The sequence below is a fragment of the Xiphophorus maculatus genome, chromosome 10 (assembly GCF_002775205.1).
Source record: "Xiphophorus maculatus strain JP 163 A chromosome 10, X_maculatus-5.0-male, whole genome shotgun sequence".
Taxonomy (NCBI): domain Eukaryota; kingdom Metazoa; phylum Chordata; class Actinopteri; order Cyprinodontiformes; family Poeciliidae; genus Xiphophorus; species Xiphophorus maculatus.
In genome coordinates this window covers 14,627,366-14,644,987 of record NC_036452.1, presented here as the reverse complement: position 1 = coordinate 14,644,987, position 17,622 = coordinate 14,627,366, and the positions used below count along the sequence as shown (strand labels likewise).

At 38.3% G+C, this 17,622-nt stretch overlaps 1 protein-coding gene across 10 annotated transcripts in view; it reads right to left on the bottom strand.

The window, feature by feature from the left end:
- Positions 1–2,770: 2,770 nt before the first annotated feature.
- The window catches only part of LOC102220395 (ankyrin-3-like), a 101,857-nt gene continuing 87,005 nt past the window's right edge, over positions 2,771–17,622 (bottom strand). For 9 of the 10 annotated variants that reach the window (XM_023340524.1, XM_023340527.1, XM_023340529.1 and 6 more), the window contains 10 exons: positions 17,341–17,415; positions 15,510–15,641; positions 14,826–14,969; positions 9,223–9,778; positions 8,964–9,144; positions 8,014–8,097; positions 6,917–7,000; positions 6,573–6,803; positions 5,313–5,384; positions 2,771–4,215 (listed from right to left, as the gene is read on the bottom strand). In XM_023340524.1, coding sequence (XP_023196292.1) covers positions 5,337–5,384; positions 6,573–6,803; positions 6,917–7,000; positions 8,014–8,097; positions 8,964–9,144; positions 9,223–9,778; positions 14,826–14,969; positions 15,510–15,641; positions 17,341–17,415 — 1,535 coding nt within the window. In that variant the 3' untranslated portion in view covers positions 2,771–4,215; positions 5,313–5,336. The remainder of the gene's footprint in view (positions 4,216–5,312; positions 5,385–6,572; positions 6,804–6,916; positions 7,001–8,013; positions 8,098–8,963; positions 9,145–9,222; positions 9,779–14,825; positions 14,970–15,509; positions 15,642–17,340; positions 17,416–17,622) is intronic. The other variant, XM_023340525.1, reaches the window with a different exon arrangement.

Sequence of the window (17,622 nt, the reverse complement as noted above, 5' to 3'; positions counted from 1 at the left end):
GATATTCTCTACTAATAATGTGACTTGTAAAGGGAATTGGTTGGATGGGTGTTATAGTAAAGGTGCTGAATACAAAATTGTGTTGCATTACTCATATTTTTAATAATTAAAACCATTAATAATTTTTCTTCCACTTTACAGAGAAACACTACTTGTGTTGGCATGTTGCATAAAATCCAAGTAAAATAAATCTTTGTTTTTTTAGAAATAACAATGAATACTTTAGCAAGGTAATCTGCACATACAAATTGCACTTAATGAACAAACAATATATTTTTCTTTCATCTTACGAGTATTCTTACCATAGTACAATAGGATTTTAAAAAAAATATATATATATTTTTAACAATTTTAACAATGAATAACTCCCGCTGTTTTCTGTTTTTGCAGACTAATGTGTTTCAGGGAACAAAATAATATCAGCATTTGTACGCTGGAGGACGTACAAATGTTGACACAGCTGAACAACCCACCACCAGAAAACACTGCGTTCTAGTTTACCTTCTGAAAAACCTATAAAGACAGAAAAACTGTTCTAGGAGAGTAAATCGATAACTAAGCACCAGAGACTTCAGCCCGAGTAGCAGTGATGATGTAGAACCACACGTCACGCTTCTGTCTGAACACTGGTTTGTACACATGCAGGTTGTGGTGCAACCTGAAAGTTCAATATTTGTGTTTGTGAACTTTAAATTGGGACAAGCTTCTGTGTCAGACAACTTATGACACAGTTTTTGACCTAAAATGTAGTTTTCTCTATGAACTGCAAAATAATCTATTTAAAGGTTTTTATGCAGAGCTTCAAGATCTTACTTGCATTAGGAAGTTTGTATTTCAGGTATAATTTACCCTAAGAGGGTCAAAAAGGTACTTAGTTAAGAAACTCAGATGAAAAACAGACATTTAGGGATTGTGTTCTTTGCTAACAAAATAAAGGTCTGGGCCTTTATATATTTTTTGTAACAAACATCCGTGTTTTATTAGATTTTTAAGGGCTAAAACAAAAACCTGTGCAAAACGATGTGCAAATCGGTACAGTGGAAGAAAAATGATAAATGGTTTTCAAAGTTTTATTACAAATAAAACCCAAAAAGTGCTGCATGAATTTGTATTCAGCACCCTTTACTCTAATACCCCCAAACACAATCAAATAAAACCCTTTGCCTCTGGATGACACTGAATGAACAGAGTGCAATTTAATCTCAGCATAAATAAAAGGTTTGTTAGAGAACATTAGTTAACAACCAGCATTATAAAAATCAAGGACCACGGCAGACAGGTCAGGGAGAACATTGGGGAGAAATTTAAAGCAAAGGATTTAGGGTTATAATGAACTGGATGACTGAGAACCTACACCAGCAACAAATCCAAACCTGAACTCACCCAAGCTGAAAAAGAAGCAACCAAGAGATCATTAGTAACTATGCAGCAGCTGCAGGGATCAATAACTCAAATGGGAGAAACTGTTAACAGAATATCTGTTGGAGACAGACAAATATGGTCTCTATGGGAGGATGTTTGCAGCTTGCCACAAGCCTGGTACACCTTGAACAATGCTTGTTCACCTTAAATAAAGGTGGCAGCAGGCTATTGGATCCTTTTCTTCAGTAGGGCCAGGGAAGCTGGTCAGAGTTGAAGCAAAGATGGATGGAGCAAAACACAGAACAATACCAGGAGAAAACCACTCAGATATTGCAGAAGACTTGGGTGGAGGTTCACCTAATAGTATGAGACCAACCCTAAACATACAATCGGAGCTACAATGGAATGGTTTAGATTAGAGCATATTCATGAGTTCGAATAGCCTGAAAATTAAGCGAAAGGCGATGCTTGGAAAGACCTTCAATCAAAATATACAGTTGCTTTTCCAATTTAAAAAGAAAATTGGCAACAGTTTCAGTTTCTAGATGTGCAGAACAGGAAGAAATCTTCTTAGGTTGTCTCAGATACCTTCAACCGATTAATGAGGAAACAATTTAGCATCATCCACCTCATCCACAAGGAAAACAATGTATATACTCTAAAAGTCAAGGTAACACCTCGATTTTGTTGCTATTAGACAAGATCCACCTTAATAAAGACTTTGGGCATGCAGGGCAGTTTCTAGATTTATACAATCATACCTGCTCCAAGTGGCTTTCCCAAAGTCCAGCAATCAAACCTGCTGCTAAAGTGCAAACATCATTCTGTTTAATCTTCTGCGACATGTTTTTGTCCACATGTAAACTGAGTGGTGTGGTGAAGTTATCGTGCAGTTCTTGGTAAACGCCTGTGAAAGATATAAAGTTTGTTTTTGCTTAGCAGGCTGGAGACAGTCTAGACATTGGTTTAACTTTGTCATTCTTAAGCAGAACTATTTTGGATCTGCAATAGACGTGACCCAAAAAGCTTCTCAGAAGATTTATCATCTAGTAAAAAAGGTCCCGAGTTCACACATCCCAGCTGGACCAGAACCTTTTTGTGAAGAGTTCAATTTGCATGCATGGTTTCTCTCCGGATAGAGTGGTGCTTTCCCACAGTCTCTCATATGAATCTGTGATCTATTCCAATCTGTTGCTCATAATACAAAACACTGCTATTGGCTTACACTGCAATAACACAGCCTGTTCTTTAACCACACTGATGGTCAAATCTCACTGGTTTCCCATCTTAAAAAGTACATTTATTGAGGTTGTAACATCATTCTATCTACGAATAATGTAACTTAAAAAAGACAATGTATATCTTTTATATTGTGTTCGATGCAGAAGAAACACAATGACACACAGTGTTTATAGGTTAAAACACAGTTTATTTATTTATTTTTTGCTTAAATAATTAATCATCCAGGATTGGCTATGTTGGTTCGTCATACATGTTGGTACCAGATTTATTTTCAGTGAATGCAAGGGGTAGATTCGTATGAAAAAGAAACACAGAAAAAATAGATTTACAGTAAAAGAGACTAACATTTTCACCAATGTGAAGTCACAGGTGTGATTTGTGTGATTCCAGCTGTTGGTAGAGTTACGGTTTTGGTGGTTGATGCTAAAAATCAGATCATGTAAATAACAATTAAATATGATGAAAGTTGTAAAAACGTAACATAAAAACAGTCCCCGTTTTTAAAAACACCAGTAGACAGAAAAGCCATAGTATGCATGTTGGGAGTAAAGACTTATGGTACACACACACATCCCCTCACGCATACACACACACACTCAGGACTGGCAGCAGATTAGCGCTAATATTCCAGCCTGCAGGTTACATCTGACAAAACCGCCTGTAATTTTTGTTAGATCAAGACCGAAGATTTACTGTCCCACAACTTAAATGTGGAGTGTGATTACTAAACCAAAGACCGCCACAGATGAAAACCTTTGTGTTATTATGAGCCTAAACAGATAAAGAAGTTCTGTCACACCCTCACTAATTGTACTACAGTGCTTTAAAATTAGAAGAAAGAAAAGAAAACATTAAAAATAAAGTGACACAACATGCAGCAAAATATAATTTCTCTGGAGAACGTTCCACAGCAGAGTAGCTGTTCAGACATCCAATGTGTAAAATTAAGCAGTTTTTTTCCTGCATTCATTTCTCGTTCTCATACAGATTTTTTGCTCCTTTTTTTCATTATTTAGGAAGAGCAAATTAAGTCACACAGTCAAGTGCACCGACTCTGCAAAGCCTCACCAGCTCAAATCAGTGCATAAACAATCTGTGAAGCTACTATTTTTTTTGTTGTTTTTATACAGTATCAGTTATATACAACAAAATCGCCCCTTTGCTGTTAGATTTCATTTTAAAAAACAAACCACATGGTACACTCCAGTGCCTCTGTTTCAGATTCAGGAGGGAAAAAAAAGAAAACAAAACAAAAGCGCAGTAAAAGGCGAGTGTCAGAGAGTGGAGTCTGTTCTGTCAGCAGGTTTTTTATTTGGCTGCAGATGCAGTTCATTTGCTGCTGATGAGCTAAAGTTTTCCGCTCACGTCCATGCGTGTCCCTTCCGATTTGCTTTGTTTTTCTTTCTTTTTTTTCTGACAGTGAGTGAGTTCGGTGACATGCTCATGCGAAATCAAGGAAAAGTAACGTCGTCTTGCTGTAAACCATGCGCTGTAGGTGAATGCTTCCAAAACAATTTGGGTGACTTGACACGTCCCAACCCGATCTTCTTCATTGTGGACTCCAGTTCAGCTGTTTTTCAAGAGTGGCGTCGCTGTGAGTGACTTAAAAACCTGGAGGGTAAAAGGCAACAGTTTATACTTTCAAGCAAAAATGTAAAAAGTTATTCAGAAATGTTAGGTTTACTTTCTCAGGTGAAACTAGTGTTTTACAAAAATATTCATAACCATTGAGATTTTTATACATTTGGTGATTTTACAAGCACAAACTTAGAATTTTGAAGGTGAAGGAAAATATATGAACAACATTTAATTAAGTTTTTTACATTTGTAGTCATCCTTTTTACTCAAGTGCAACCAAATTTCCTTCCAAAACCCCTTCAGTCCAGCATAAAGCTGGAACTACAAAGGAACGGTTAAGATGAAAGTATATTAAAGTGTTAGAAAGGTGCAAAGTTTGGACCTAAGTCCAATTAGAAATTTGTAGAAAGACTTGAACATTGACATGTACAAACACTCTCCAGTCAATCTAACTGGACATGATCTATTTAGCAAAAATTTAGACACACATAAAAACAGCTCTAACATTAAAACAAATTTTTTCACAAAGTACTGGTTCAAGGCTCTAAATGCTAATTTTGAAAATAATGTAGAATTTTTCCGATTACTTCATAATTATGAATGACCACGTAACATAAAAACAGCTCAACAAGATCCATGAAAGTTTGTGGCTGTAACCTGACACAGTGTGTAAAGGTTTAGATTGTATGAGTACTTTTGCAAAGAACTGGAGTTTGTTGCAAACACAATTATTCAAGGATTTTCATACAAAAACTTTAAAATATTTTTCAAGTTCAGACTTAACAAGTTGCACTATTTCAATTTAACACTCACCCATTAAAAGAACAAAAGCACAAAGTTCAGGACCTGGAAGGATAGCTATATGCTGGGGGAACATGCTGAGTCACAATTATTGTATTTAAGTTGAATCTGTTGCATCATTTTATCCATTTAATTGATTAGTTCTATAATTAAGTTGGTACTTTTTTCTTTTTTTTACTTTCTATTGCCATTAGTGTATATAGAAAGGTTTCAAAATGATTTGATTTGAGGGGAGCTGGCACCTCTCAAACAAAGTAAGTGAGGCCATTGAGAATGAAGTGAATGTCGCTGTGATACAGGACGTTACCCGAGTCTAAATGTTCTCTTACCTGGTTATTTTCAGAGCCTTGCCGTTACGACTGACTCTTTTTTTCTTGCTTCTTGCTGGAACCATCTCCAGGCTGGGCAGGAAAAGCAGCGAAGTTCATTAAAAGAAAAAACAACAGAAAAATTATAAGTTATTAATTTGTTCAGGCAAAGACTATTAAAAGCATACACAAGTCTGGTCACTACAGCAGGCAGCATGCTGGAAGAAAAATTAGATCAGGGAGAGAAAGAAAAGTTTCTATCAATGTACAAGCAAATTACACATGGTTTAAAAAAATAAAAACATTCTGTATTTAATGAAACACCCGATATTTGTTATTTACAACCTGAAAACACATCAAAACCACTGCAAACTGCAATCAACTCTGTTTTTCACACAGGCATCAACACTGACAGGTCACATTATTGCTAAATATCAGAGATCACAATTTACTTCAAAACATATCACAAAAATCAAGAATGGAAATGGCTCAACTTTAGCACACTGCAGAGTTTCACTTGTGACTTATTTAAATACACCAGCATGACGTTCAGGCGCAAAAATATCACCTTATGTGTGTTCACTAATGCCGAAAGACTGATGGGTTTTTTAAAGGTATATGGTTTCTAAATTAAGGCTACATAATGTATCATCAAAACAAAATTACAACTGCACTCACTGATGTTCTGAAAGTCAATTTAAAAGACTGTTGTTCTTTTAAATCTTAAAATTATTACACTTTTCATAGCAATAGGCTGTTCAGCCAGTTGAACTTAGTTTTACTGCAGTAGATGCCCACAATCGAATCAGATACAGGGATTTCAGAGTGTTGGAAGTACTCATATTCCAATCAAATTCACTAATGCCATGAAGCCCTACTCTTAAGTATATATTCATTGAAGTCCAAGACAAAGTGGCTGTTTGTGACAAACATCTCTAAACTTATTTCTTAATTTTGGATTGACTTCATCAAACATTAAGCGATTATTTTCAAAGCTCAAATGAAAGAATAACAATATACTGCTATTGAAGTTGGTTTGTTGCCATTAAGTACTTGTTTAATTTGGTCTTATTAATCTTTATATTTTCTAACCATTAATACTCAGGATTGGACACTTCTGCAATTGTTTTGTGGATTAGAAAACCAAAAACCACTAGAACCACACTTTTACACACCAAACACAAACTACATTTGCAGTTTTTTTTTTTCAAGGTTTTATCTCATTTCAGTGCCGTGCAAGTTCAAGTCGGTCCAGGTGCAGCGGTTGGTTTTGACGCCAACCTGTGTTTTCTCTCTCTGGGCCTCCTCCTTGTGACCATGTCGGGAACGCTTCCCTCTTTTCTTGCCCCTCCCACCCTTGTTTCCTGCTGCAGATGCTGCAGCCTCTGCTGATGCAGCAGCATCTGCCTCGCCTACATCAACACCAGAAGTTCCTTCCCCTGGAATAGTCTGGCCTTCACATTCCAGCCTTTCCTGTGAGTTGAAACCCCGACGAACCACCTTTCTGATAACCTGTAGGGGGCAGAAGCAGGTCAGGAACAGGAGGATGGGAATGTTTTAAAGGGGAAAATAACAGAATGGAAGATGTTTGCAGGTAAGCTGTAGCAGGGCAGGAAGATGGTTACTTTTCTGGTGACCAGATTCCCATCATCATCTATGAACTGCTCCTCAGTAACAGACTGTCCAGGAATGTTTCTGGCCTCCTCTCCCTGTGATGAAAGTTGGAGGAAGAAAAGATGAGTGGAAAAACAAAAGACAAATGGGTGGAATGGGAAAGGAAGAGCAAAGCTGCAGGCTTTTTTTTTAAGAGTTAAAGTGCCACTTTCAGAAGCACGTCAACAAGCAGGAATCATCAATTGTTATATTCAAACAGATTCGAAAGGTTTGGATCAAAAAGAAAAAAAAAAGTACCAAACTTTAGGTTGCAATCAGTCTGTCTAATTTAAACTTGCTGTCATGCAAACAAACAAAAAGGGACAGGCATAAACTCAATGTATTGAGATAATTAGATGAAATTCTGCAACTAGTAACAATCCAATAACTCCACTGTTACAGACTGAAAACTATTGTACAATCTTTTGTCATTTAACCATATTTTCTCACTGAAAACCTGAAATAGATCGTAGAAACTACTTAAAAAACACCAGTATTCAATGTGGGTACAGGATGTCTCTCTGTAGGTGGCCTCATTTCATACCTAAAAACTATATAAAAATTACAAAAATGGGAAGGTGTGAAATGACCAGCACCTCATTAATCTCTAGTGGAAATATATCCCAGTAATCACAACAATATTCATTGATTTGGATTTGCACAACCAAACAAAGCAAAACAAATCAACCAACCAACCAAATACAAATGCTGAAGGAGTAGTGGCTCACACCAACAAGCAGTGAATACACCAAAGCTGAACACTAACTCAGCTTTACATGAAATAAATATGGAGATATTTTTCAATGAAATTTCAGGGGGTAGACAAGAAAATACAGTTCACTACACATTTCTACCCAGTTCTGTATTTCCACCGATGGTTTTTGTGAAAACCATTTATAGCGTTCAATGTGTCTAGACTACAGTAGCACACAAACACTGAAATGACAACACACGGCTTCTTTCATGCTAAGGAAAGAATGGCAGTAGCTCTCTGCTCTCTTGGCTTTACACACTTTGTTTTTGGACTGAGCTCAGCACTCTGTTCACACACACACCAGGCCTCACACACCTTAAGTATGACCCGTCTGCGGTACACCCTGGTAGTGACGGTGGTCTCGTCGTCAGAGCCGGACTCATCAGCTCTGATGGTTTCCTGACAAAGGCCCAGCAGCGAGGCATTGTTAACAACCCTGATGTGTGTCTAAGATATATTTTACCTTAATACTTGACTACATTTGCACTAATAAATCATCTTTTATTGGTTATTGGCAGATCAGACAATTTGATTTCTGAAGGTAAAATCATCTAAGCATCCAAAATATACATATGATGCTTTGAAAAAGTTGAGCTAATTTTTTTCCCTATGTTTAACAGGACTTGGAAACTACTGTTAAAATAGTGAAATGTTAGAGGGGGTGTAATGATATCGTATAAATTCATGAGCCAACTGTATGCAAGCATAACCTCACTATTCTGCAAACCTCCATGTGCAACCTGCATTTCCTGTCTGCCTTCTGCTTGGTTCTCTTCATCACCACATCACCCCCCCTAACGTTTCATGGTCACAGATCTGCTCTTTACTTCCTGATGTGGAAAACCTGTAGAGGGAAGCACAGTTGTGTTCCTCTCGCTACGACATGTTGAGCACCACGTCCATCAATCGATGTGTTTGGAACCTTGACATCAAACTATCAACATACTGCCTAAAAAATATTTACTTAAATGTTTAAAAGTGTTTCTGACTGAACTGGGGATGATCTTATAATTTCTTCCTGTTTTTGAATTGACCCGTGCTGCCTCACTCCAAGAACTCAGGGCACATTTAATCTATTTTATGTGTTATAGTCCTAAAAAATAAATATATATCTTTGTCACACAAAATTTAAATCTGCATCTCAGACATCAAAGAATCATTTGGCTTTGAAAAACCCAAAACATGTGGTGAAGACTTTGTCAAACCCAGGAGATCTCACAGTTTCATGAGATGGATGAAAGTTTCCCTGTGTGGAAGCTTCTCACCTGCACTTTGTGCTGGGACTTGCTGCCTACGTCCTCCCGTCCTCGGCTGGGTCCCGCTGTCCTGCTGTCTTCTTCAGCCCCTTTCTTCTTGGCTTCTTTTTCTCTCCCTTCCCTGGCTGGCTCTGTGTGACCTCCGTTCTGAGCCGGGGGCTGCTCCAGGGAATCAGCTGGACTGTCAGGGCTGAATTATGTGAAAGGTTTCAGACCCAACAGCAGATTTGCGCGTTTGATCTGAGTAGTAGAACAGATCAAATCTTACCTGCTCTCTGTGTCCTTGCTGCTGTGTCCAGCTGTGGCTCCAGACATCTCAGTCCTCCAGCCTGGAACTGAAGAAATGTTTTTTTCTGCTTGCCGAACTTGCTCAAGGATCGCATTCACTCTCTCTTCGGTCATCTCCTCTTCCTCCATGCCTCCCTCCAGCTGTATATCCTCCAGCAGACTCCGCAGTCTCTCCTGGGTCATTTCCTCTTCTTCCTCTCTTCCATTCTGAGAATCATCTTTAAGTTTCCCTGCCCTTCGGTCATTTTCTGGCATCTCAACTGTCATCCCTCTGTCTCCTCCAGTCAGAACTGTGTCTTCAGGCCCCGCTATAGGAGGCTCAGAGCCAGCGGCCGGAACCACGGTGGAGGGGTCGCTGCTGGAGGTGCTTGTGGTCTGAGCTAGAGAGAGGTCACTAGGTCTGGTGAGTGTGGTCCTACTTGGGGACATTATGCAAGCTTCACCCTCACTAAAGAATTCATCGGAGCGCAGGGGGGTACAGGGGACGTAGTTGAGTTCTGTTGGGGTTTTCAGTTCCAGATCTATACTGTGGTCTCCTGGATGGATGGCAGGAGTAAAGGATTAGAGGATCGATGAGGGAGGGAGAGGGGAGAACAGAGGGAAGGGAAGTGGGAGGGAGAGGTGAAGTTGTGGAGGTGATGAAATGAGAAACACTTATGTAACATTTAGGAGAAACTTTTGTTCAAAAGCCACTTAAAACAAATTACACAAAAGCAGGCAGCAGGAAGAAACTGTAAACTCTTAAAGATTCATTCAACATGGTGTCTATATTGGTGTGCATAGATTCACTGGCCATTTTTGTGGGTTTTGGTTGAAACTGGACAATTTCTGGTTTAAAAGTAAATATTTAGAAGAGGTCAGCTTTTAGATACCTAAATGGCGATGAGTTTTTGTAAAGATTAGTCAAGATTCAGATTATCTCGCCTATTCACTCATAAAGCCAGATGAAGGAAAAAGCTGCGCCTGCATGCTTTGCTCAGAAAGAAAATGAGACAATAGTCTTTAATTTATCACTAGTCTTATCATCTTCAAAGCAAATCTCTGTTTCTGAAGCACAAGATTGATTTTTTAGAGTTAACACTGGCACACAAATATGTTCAGAAATTCATTTGGATGTGTTGAGAAAATATGAAACTATATTACTTTATTTGACTTTTATTTGTACAGGTTGTCTCATTGAGATCCAATAACTCCTTTGCAAGAGACATTATATAAGATGGCTAATGTTAAGGCAAAGCTGGCTCAAAAAAACATTTGTTGTTCTTTCTTTGGTATGGATGATGAAGATTACCCAACCTTTCAAAACATGCATAAGTAGTTTGGAAAAAGTGCTAGGTAGTGAATACTATGGAAAGTTTAGAAAGTAAAGAGCCAGTTTCCTAATTAGAACGCCCTGACGAGTTTAATGAATCTGTCATTTAAATGAGAAAACATGCGACTGTTGTTGAGTTTACATGTTCTCTTTCAATAACAGCTTGAGTGTAATCTGTATTTGGGTGTTCTGAACCAGCCTCAGAGCAAACACAACACTATCAAAAATAACGGAGACAGAGAGATATAAAGAAACATCAGAAAATGTAAAAGTAGAACTTAGCAAACTGTATTTAACTTATAATCACATTGTGCCTTGCAAACATAATCGTATCCCTTAAACTTGTGCACATTTGGTTACAACCACAACCTTCAGTGTATTGCTTTAAGATTTTGTGTGACAGATTAACACAAAATTGTAAAACTAAAGTGATGCACATTATTTACATTTGTTAACAAACAGAATATGGCTTTGCAGTAATTAGATTTTACACTGATACCCTTAAATCAAATACACTGCAACAGTCTGGCTTCAGCTAATTCAGGAAAAGAGTCCACTTCTATGAAACTTATTTTCTGTGTAAATGGAGTGAAGAACAGGAGAGAAATTGCCAAAGAGGAAGTCAGGACACACTTTTCAATTTGTTATTTGTTAAAATAAATAAAAATATATGTACACTTTTTCTCCACCTTACAACTAAGGTCCACTTTGTGTTTACTTATCACATAATTCCCAATAAGTTTGAGTAAGGTTTGTGGTTGTAATGCTCAGAGGGTGAAACAATTTTGCAAGGCATTGAATCCTCACGCCTGAGGTTAGCACTTCAAAGTCAGGTTAGTCTTTTGTAAAAGCACTTATTTATAAGCTCATTTATGGGCGGATTTTGTAAGTAAGATTTATAACTTCTTTTAAGAAAACTAAACTCCAGATTCTTTTAACAACAAAGTAATTTAGGCAGGAAATAGCAAAATAACTGAGAGAGCTCTAAATGTAAATCTCGGGTACTGAACGATCACGTCTGAAGTACGAGGGGATACCAGGGGGAAGGGGAGATGGTGGAGGGGAAGGAGGGCAGAAGATAGGAGAAGAGGATTGGTACATGATGTTACACAACTGTGGAGGTGGAGAGGAGACAAACAGCAAAGCAGGAGAAGGAGAAGGAGGAGAAGCAGGGACAAAAGCAGGTAAAGATGACAAGGTAGGAGAGGAGTGAGAGTTGGAAGGAGGAGTCCGACTTTTCAGAGTTGGGCTTAGTATGTGCGGTTGAAGGGAGGAAGAAATTGAGGCAGAGGGTAGAGTTACAGCAGAAGGAGAGAAGTTGGGAGGAAAGAAGAATGCGGAGCAGCTAAAAGGACTTCGAGGAGTGGGAAGAAGTGGAGGGGAGTAAGGCAGGGTGGAGAAATGAGGGAGAACAGGAGCAACAGGTAGGAGGTAAACAGGAGGTGTGGTAGGGGGAGAAGGGAAGGTGAAGACAGAGGACGGAGAAGACAAAAGGCTGATTTTACTGGGATAAGGAGGAGAGGAGACGGAGCTTAAAGGCTGACAGGTCTGAGGGTACGGGGGGAGAGTAGGACTGTTAATAACTTTTGGAGCTACAGTATATCATTACAAATGCACAAGACACAAGACAAGAAAGACAAGACAACTGTTAGACAAAAATCCGACAAAAAGACAGACAGCATGTAAAAATAAACATGTTAAGCATTGACAATGAAATGAAGAAGTAACTGATTAAGGAGCTGATGGTGTTTAAGCTGCAGAGATGAGGGCTTTGCAGTCACAGGGTTCCTTATAAACTGATAGGCAACAGGAGTCTTAGCAGCAGCTGGAGCTTAATGCTGAACACATCTTGCAAAGAGACTGGTTTTAACATCATCATCTCGATTCAAAGGATAACTTTTAGGAGTTATTTTAATTTGTTTCTTATTGTTGAAATTTGCAAGAGAAAACTGGTGGGCAACAAAGAGGAAAATCCAAACCACTTTTAGATGCAAAAGGCCTTTTCTACAAAAGCAAAGGGGCGATCTTTAAATATGTAAATAACTGGAGTACACTAGCATATTGTGAAGTTGTTCTTGCACAAGTGTTTCTAAAGAAAGCAAAGCATAATTGAGGAGGCAATCTATTTCAGCAGCTCTAATTTAAAAGTGAAACTCAGGCATAAAATAAATTAATTGTATGCAGAGTGACATAGAGAAATTTTGGCCTACTGGAAAAAAATCTCCATGTATTGACATTACTTGCATTTAGCTGGGACTCTTCGCATAAATTACCAAATGAACCTTCTGGTATCAATGTTGTTTGCCCACTCTTTTCAATCACACCTTTTCCCTCCACTCAACCGCAAAGAGGGTGAAGGGTTTTGCCCAAGGACACAAACAACGAGAGTGGGCGGACCACCGTTTGCAGGGCGAACTCCTATGCCATCGCCACTATCGGCCACAAAATTATTCAATTTCATATTGTAAGAATCGAAATTTTGAGCTGTCATTAACTTTAAATAAAATTTACAGAAATAAAGAATTTAATTTGCGTAACTAGTCAACATAATATGTTTTACTTTTTGACTTGGATTTCTGAAATAAATTACCTTTTCAATTTAAATCTTGGTCTATCTGTTGACAATGCCATATTTCCAATCGCATGATTAAATTCAGAACGAGCAGCAACACAACTCTTCTTCTTCACTTAGCAAGTTTCTATCTAGGCCAAAATACCAGTAAATAGATCTGTTATGTGTGAGCAACTTAGCAAAGCACCAATCCAGCATTACATTGTGGTTTTACAGATGGCTAAAATTCAGACAATCACAGAGCATAGGGGCAGGAGCAGATGTTTGATCCAGAAGCTGCTATGGTTATTAGAAGTTTCTCATTCATGGGAAGTAGCTGGTTAGTGTTGGCGAGTACTGCCAGGAGGTTTTTCTGTAGATGTTAGTCGCTCTGAAGCAAGAAGAAGAGGAGTAGGAAGAGGAGGAGCAGTAGGGGAGTCTGCTGGTCTCAAAGCAGAGGAAGCTACAGCGGAGTGTAGAGGACGGGAGGCTTGGAGGACACCAGGAGATGGAAGGTACAGTACAGCTAGCAGCAGTGAAAGAAGCAGCGTTATACACATAAAAAAAACCCTGCAGTTTCAACTCATCTGTGAGTGTCATCTTAGACTGAGAGAGATCGACACTCCTAGTTGCGTTGAAAAGCTTTCACCAATTTAAAAATGGTTAAAAGTGAATTTTTAGCCTTAAAAACGTGGGCAGGCCGCATTGCAAGCAAAGTTACATCCATGCATGCAGTTAATTGTCCTTAATCAGCTGGAAATTGCCTTAACATTTGAAATCATCTTTCTACAAAGATCACACTGCCTCAAGAGAAACACTGATCTTTTATGTTAAGATGACTTCAGGAACCTTGATAAAGCAGAAACAGGATATGAGGTTCATTGCATAATTTTGCTTAAAAATAGCTATTTTTAAATCACTGACAGAATGAAATTACTGAGCAAATAAAAGCAACATAATACTAAAGACAAGGAAATGTGATGTCAAGCATACAATTCAGTAAAGGAAAGTCAAAAAATGGAACAAAGGGGCAAATTTTTATCAACGTTTTGCAATTATCTTCAGTGGATCCCACAACACCAGAGATTACTGCCACATTTCATTATTTAGTAGGAAAGACAGAAACATAGAGATAGAGAGAGTAAAAAAAAAGACTCGCCATACTGCATGAACGCAAACATGCTGCTCTGAAGAACTTGTTTTTGATGTGCTTTAAAAGTAGATGTGTTGTATCAAAGTTCCAAATATTCACATATATGTAACTAGTGTCCTGCCTCATCTGAGAAATACGCTTCATATGTGTATGCCTTTTTATAAAAACATTAGATTCATCAGATGGGGCAGAGACAGCGATCACTTCCTTCATCATGCTGTTGTGCATTTCCCATGAAAAGAACACACACAAAAAAAATCATGCACCGTCTTCACTGGTACAGATTTTTCAACATTCAAAATTGTCCATATTGTCCGTTTTTTTTTAAAGCTAAAAAGCCTACTTGATAATATAAGACACCTTAGATGTCTTAAAGCTACAGAAAACTACCTCAAATAACCGACTGGAGCCCTAGGTCATTTTAGGCTGGTCCCTAATGGTTTGATCCAGCAGGATTGCTTCAGTATTTATGTGCATCGTTAGGTCTAACTATCTAGCTGAAAGAGGAAGTGAAGAATGAAGGGATAGACTGAGAGGATAGTTCAGCTAGGGTGGGCTACACTTTACCATCGGACTGATCCGGGAATACTGCGTTATCATCGGCAAAGCAGCGTGTGCCTGTTATGTTACCGTAGTCAAATATGGGCCCTTCCAGCAAAGTCACAATATCCAACCGATTGATCTTAGTCAGCACCGCAGTTAAAGCATCCGCTGAGGGGAGAAAGAGACAGAGAGGGGAATAGATGGGTTATGTTTGTCATGTTTCAATCCACAAATTGTGGTTTTCGTTTGAATTATTGGTTTTCATCTCATTCGCACCTGGAATGAAAACAGATTTGTCTGATTCAACCACATAAAGACAACTCTTGTGACTGAGGAAACTGTTCATGACTCACTTCAGAGCCAAGCTGCTATGGCTACTGAAAACTCTTAGTTAGCTTAGTTAAGTGCAAACATAAGAAATGGGGGGAGAAAGGATGGGGTCAACCTGCCAGGTTCAATATATTAATAATAAATACATGAAAAATAAATAACCAGATTTGCAAAAATTGTTGATTAACCATTCAAAGGACAAACTGAGTAAAAGGGGGAAAAGTGGCATAAACAAGTTAGCCTATCTGGCTGCCATCTGTCTACTAGTTGCATAAAACTATTAATACAAAGACTGCAGATTGCAGGAAAACTAGGCAGACAAAACTTATAAACCAGCAAATCTAAAGCAAAATGAACTTCACCGCAGTTTTTGCTTACTTGTGGCATTTTTACCATCCCTGTGCACCCATTTCTTTAGAAGCATAAAGCTCTGCGCTGTCAGGGAATTTGGGTTTTCCACTCTGATGAAATTGATTTCTTCCACAGAGAAATTCAACTCCCTGGCCAGCTCTGTAAAAGCAGAAAATGCCAAGAAAGATTATTCAAGGTTAGAAACAAAAAATTAATCTCAACACTAAATCGATTACATAATGTACAATATTTCTGTTTATCAGGATAAAAGAAGTCACAGGAGTCCAAATAGCTGTGCAATGTAAATGTTGATTACAGGACTAATGCTAATGCTAATTAGAACGAAAAGAGATGCCATTTGAATTCTAAACTATATATATATATATATACAGTATATATATATATATATCACCAACTATTTAATGATTCTATGTTCAGACCTAAATCACATTCTTTCTGTTTTAATCTAATTAAACGGCCAAAACAACTCAACTCAACCTAGCAAGGCACAAAGAGGTGCTGCATGCTGTAAATCTGAAACACTGTGTTCTCTGCAGGTCTGTGACAGGAGGAAGCATTAAATATAGATTTTCTACACTGGACAGACAGAAACACCTCGACAACTAAGCTGTGCACACAGTGACAGAGTCCCACCCATCTGCACACGGGCAGGCAGGCGTGCAGAAGTACTGCAGTGCAGGATGCCAGGCTTGGACTGAACTGAACTGCAGAGGCCACACCCTTATTACTGCTCATGAGGAAAATACACAAACTTATGCCATATTTATCTTGTAAATACACTCAGAGTGAAAGTAGCATGATTTATAAGTTAGATTTATATTAATATATCTGCTGTGTAACTGCCCATGCTCCACATGCATGCCTAATATTTTTTAAAAATATTTAAATGTTTTTCTGTCTTTAATGGCCTTTGATGTTAATTTATAAAGACATATTCTGATTTTGATATATTAGTATTTAGTAAGGTGTGGACCTCAGCTGGAAACACTTTTTCAAGAACCACTGCGCACCCATTTTTCCAGGACATGGGCTACATTTGCCAGATTTCTTTAGTGGAACCATCAGAACCATCTGGGAAAATGACTGGATTGTCACACAGGCTTCAACCTCCTCTTCTCAGATCAAAGTAAATTTGCGTTTCACTAAATTTGTGGCTTTCATTAAATGGAAGCAAATCTAATTTAAAAAAAAAACTATCACGCAACTGAACCTGCAAACTATTGAAATGAATTAACCTTTTGAGGATATTTTAGTTTCTTGCAAGGCATTTGAAAGTATGGATGTAGTAACTAAGTAAACACTGATCAATTTTATAAGCAGTAGCTGATAGGAAGCAGTACAGCTTGTCTTGAACCCTGCAAAACATTTCTGGAAACTAATCACATGCAACCCCACAATGATGAGGGGTAGGTCTACCTTACTGCATCACCCCACACTTATGAAGGATACAGAGCTATATATCATACACATTTTAATGGTATGTGTATGATGTATTTATCTGTCTTCCAAATCCAGTAAACCGATTTGACCTTATATCAACAAAGCTCCATTTCACCAACACCCCAGTACGATGCTTAAGTATGTTACTAAACCTGACTGAAGCTATCTGGTGGCAATGAAGAACCTTCTCAGTTGTCATAATGTTTTGACTAATCAGTGTAAATTCCACTGCAGTGAGTCGTCATCAAAACATTACACTAACTGTCCACTAGATGGCAAAACTGTAACACTTTTAAATCTCCAGTAATGAAGCCTGATCTCAGTTCAGCTGATTCATCGCTCTTGTACTCCAAATTTCTGGATGCAAAGGTAGAAACCGAGATAAATTCAGACTCACCAGTCCAGCTGAGGCCGAGATGGTCAGCTACGATCGCCATGCGGACGTCTGTTCGCTCACAGGGACTCTGGGGGCCTGAGTGATTAAAGCCAGAATAGAAACGATCAGCATGACATAATGATGACAGTCTCCAAATGAGTTGCTTAAGGTAAAAAAAAAAAGTAAAATGGCTTTCAAAGAGATCATTACCATTTACAGAAGGAAAATGTTTCTTTCTGGAAATGTGAAAGTGAACCGAGAGTTTACTTTTTCAGACCCCTAAAACATCTAAACAAATTTGGG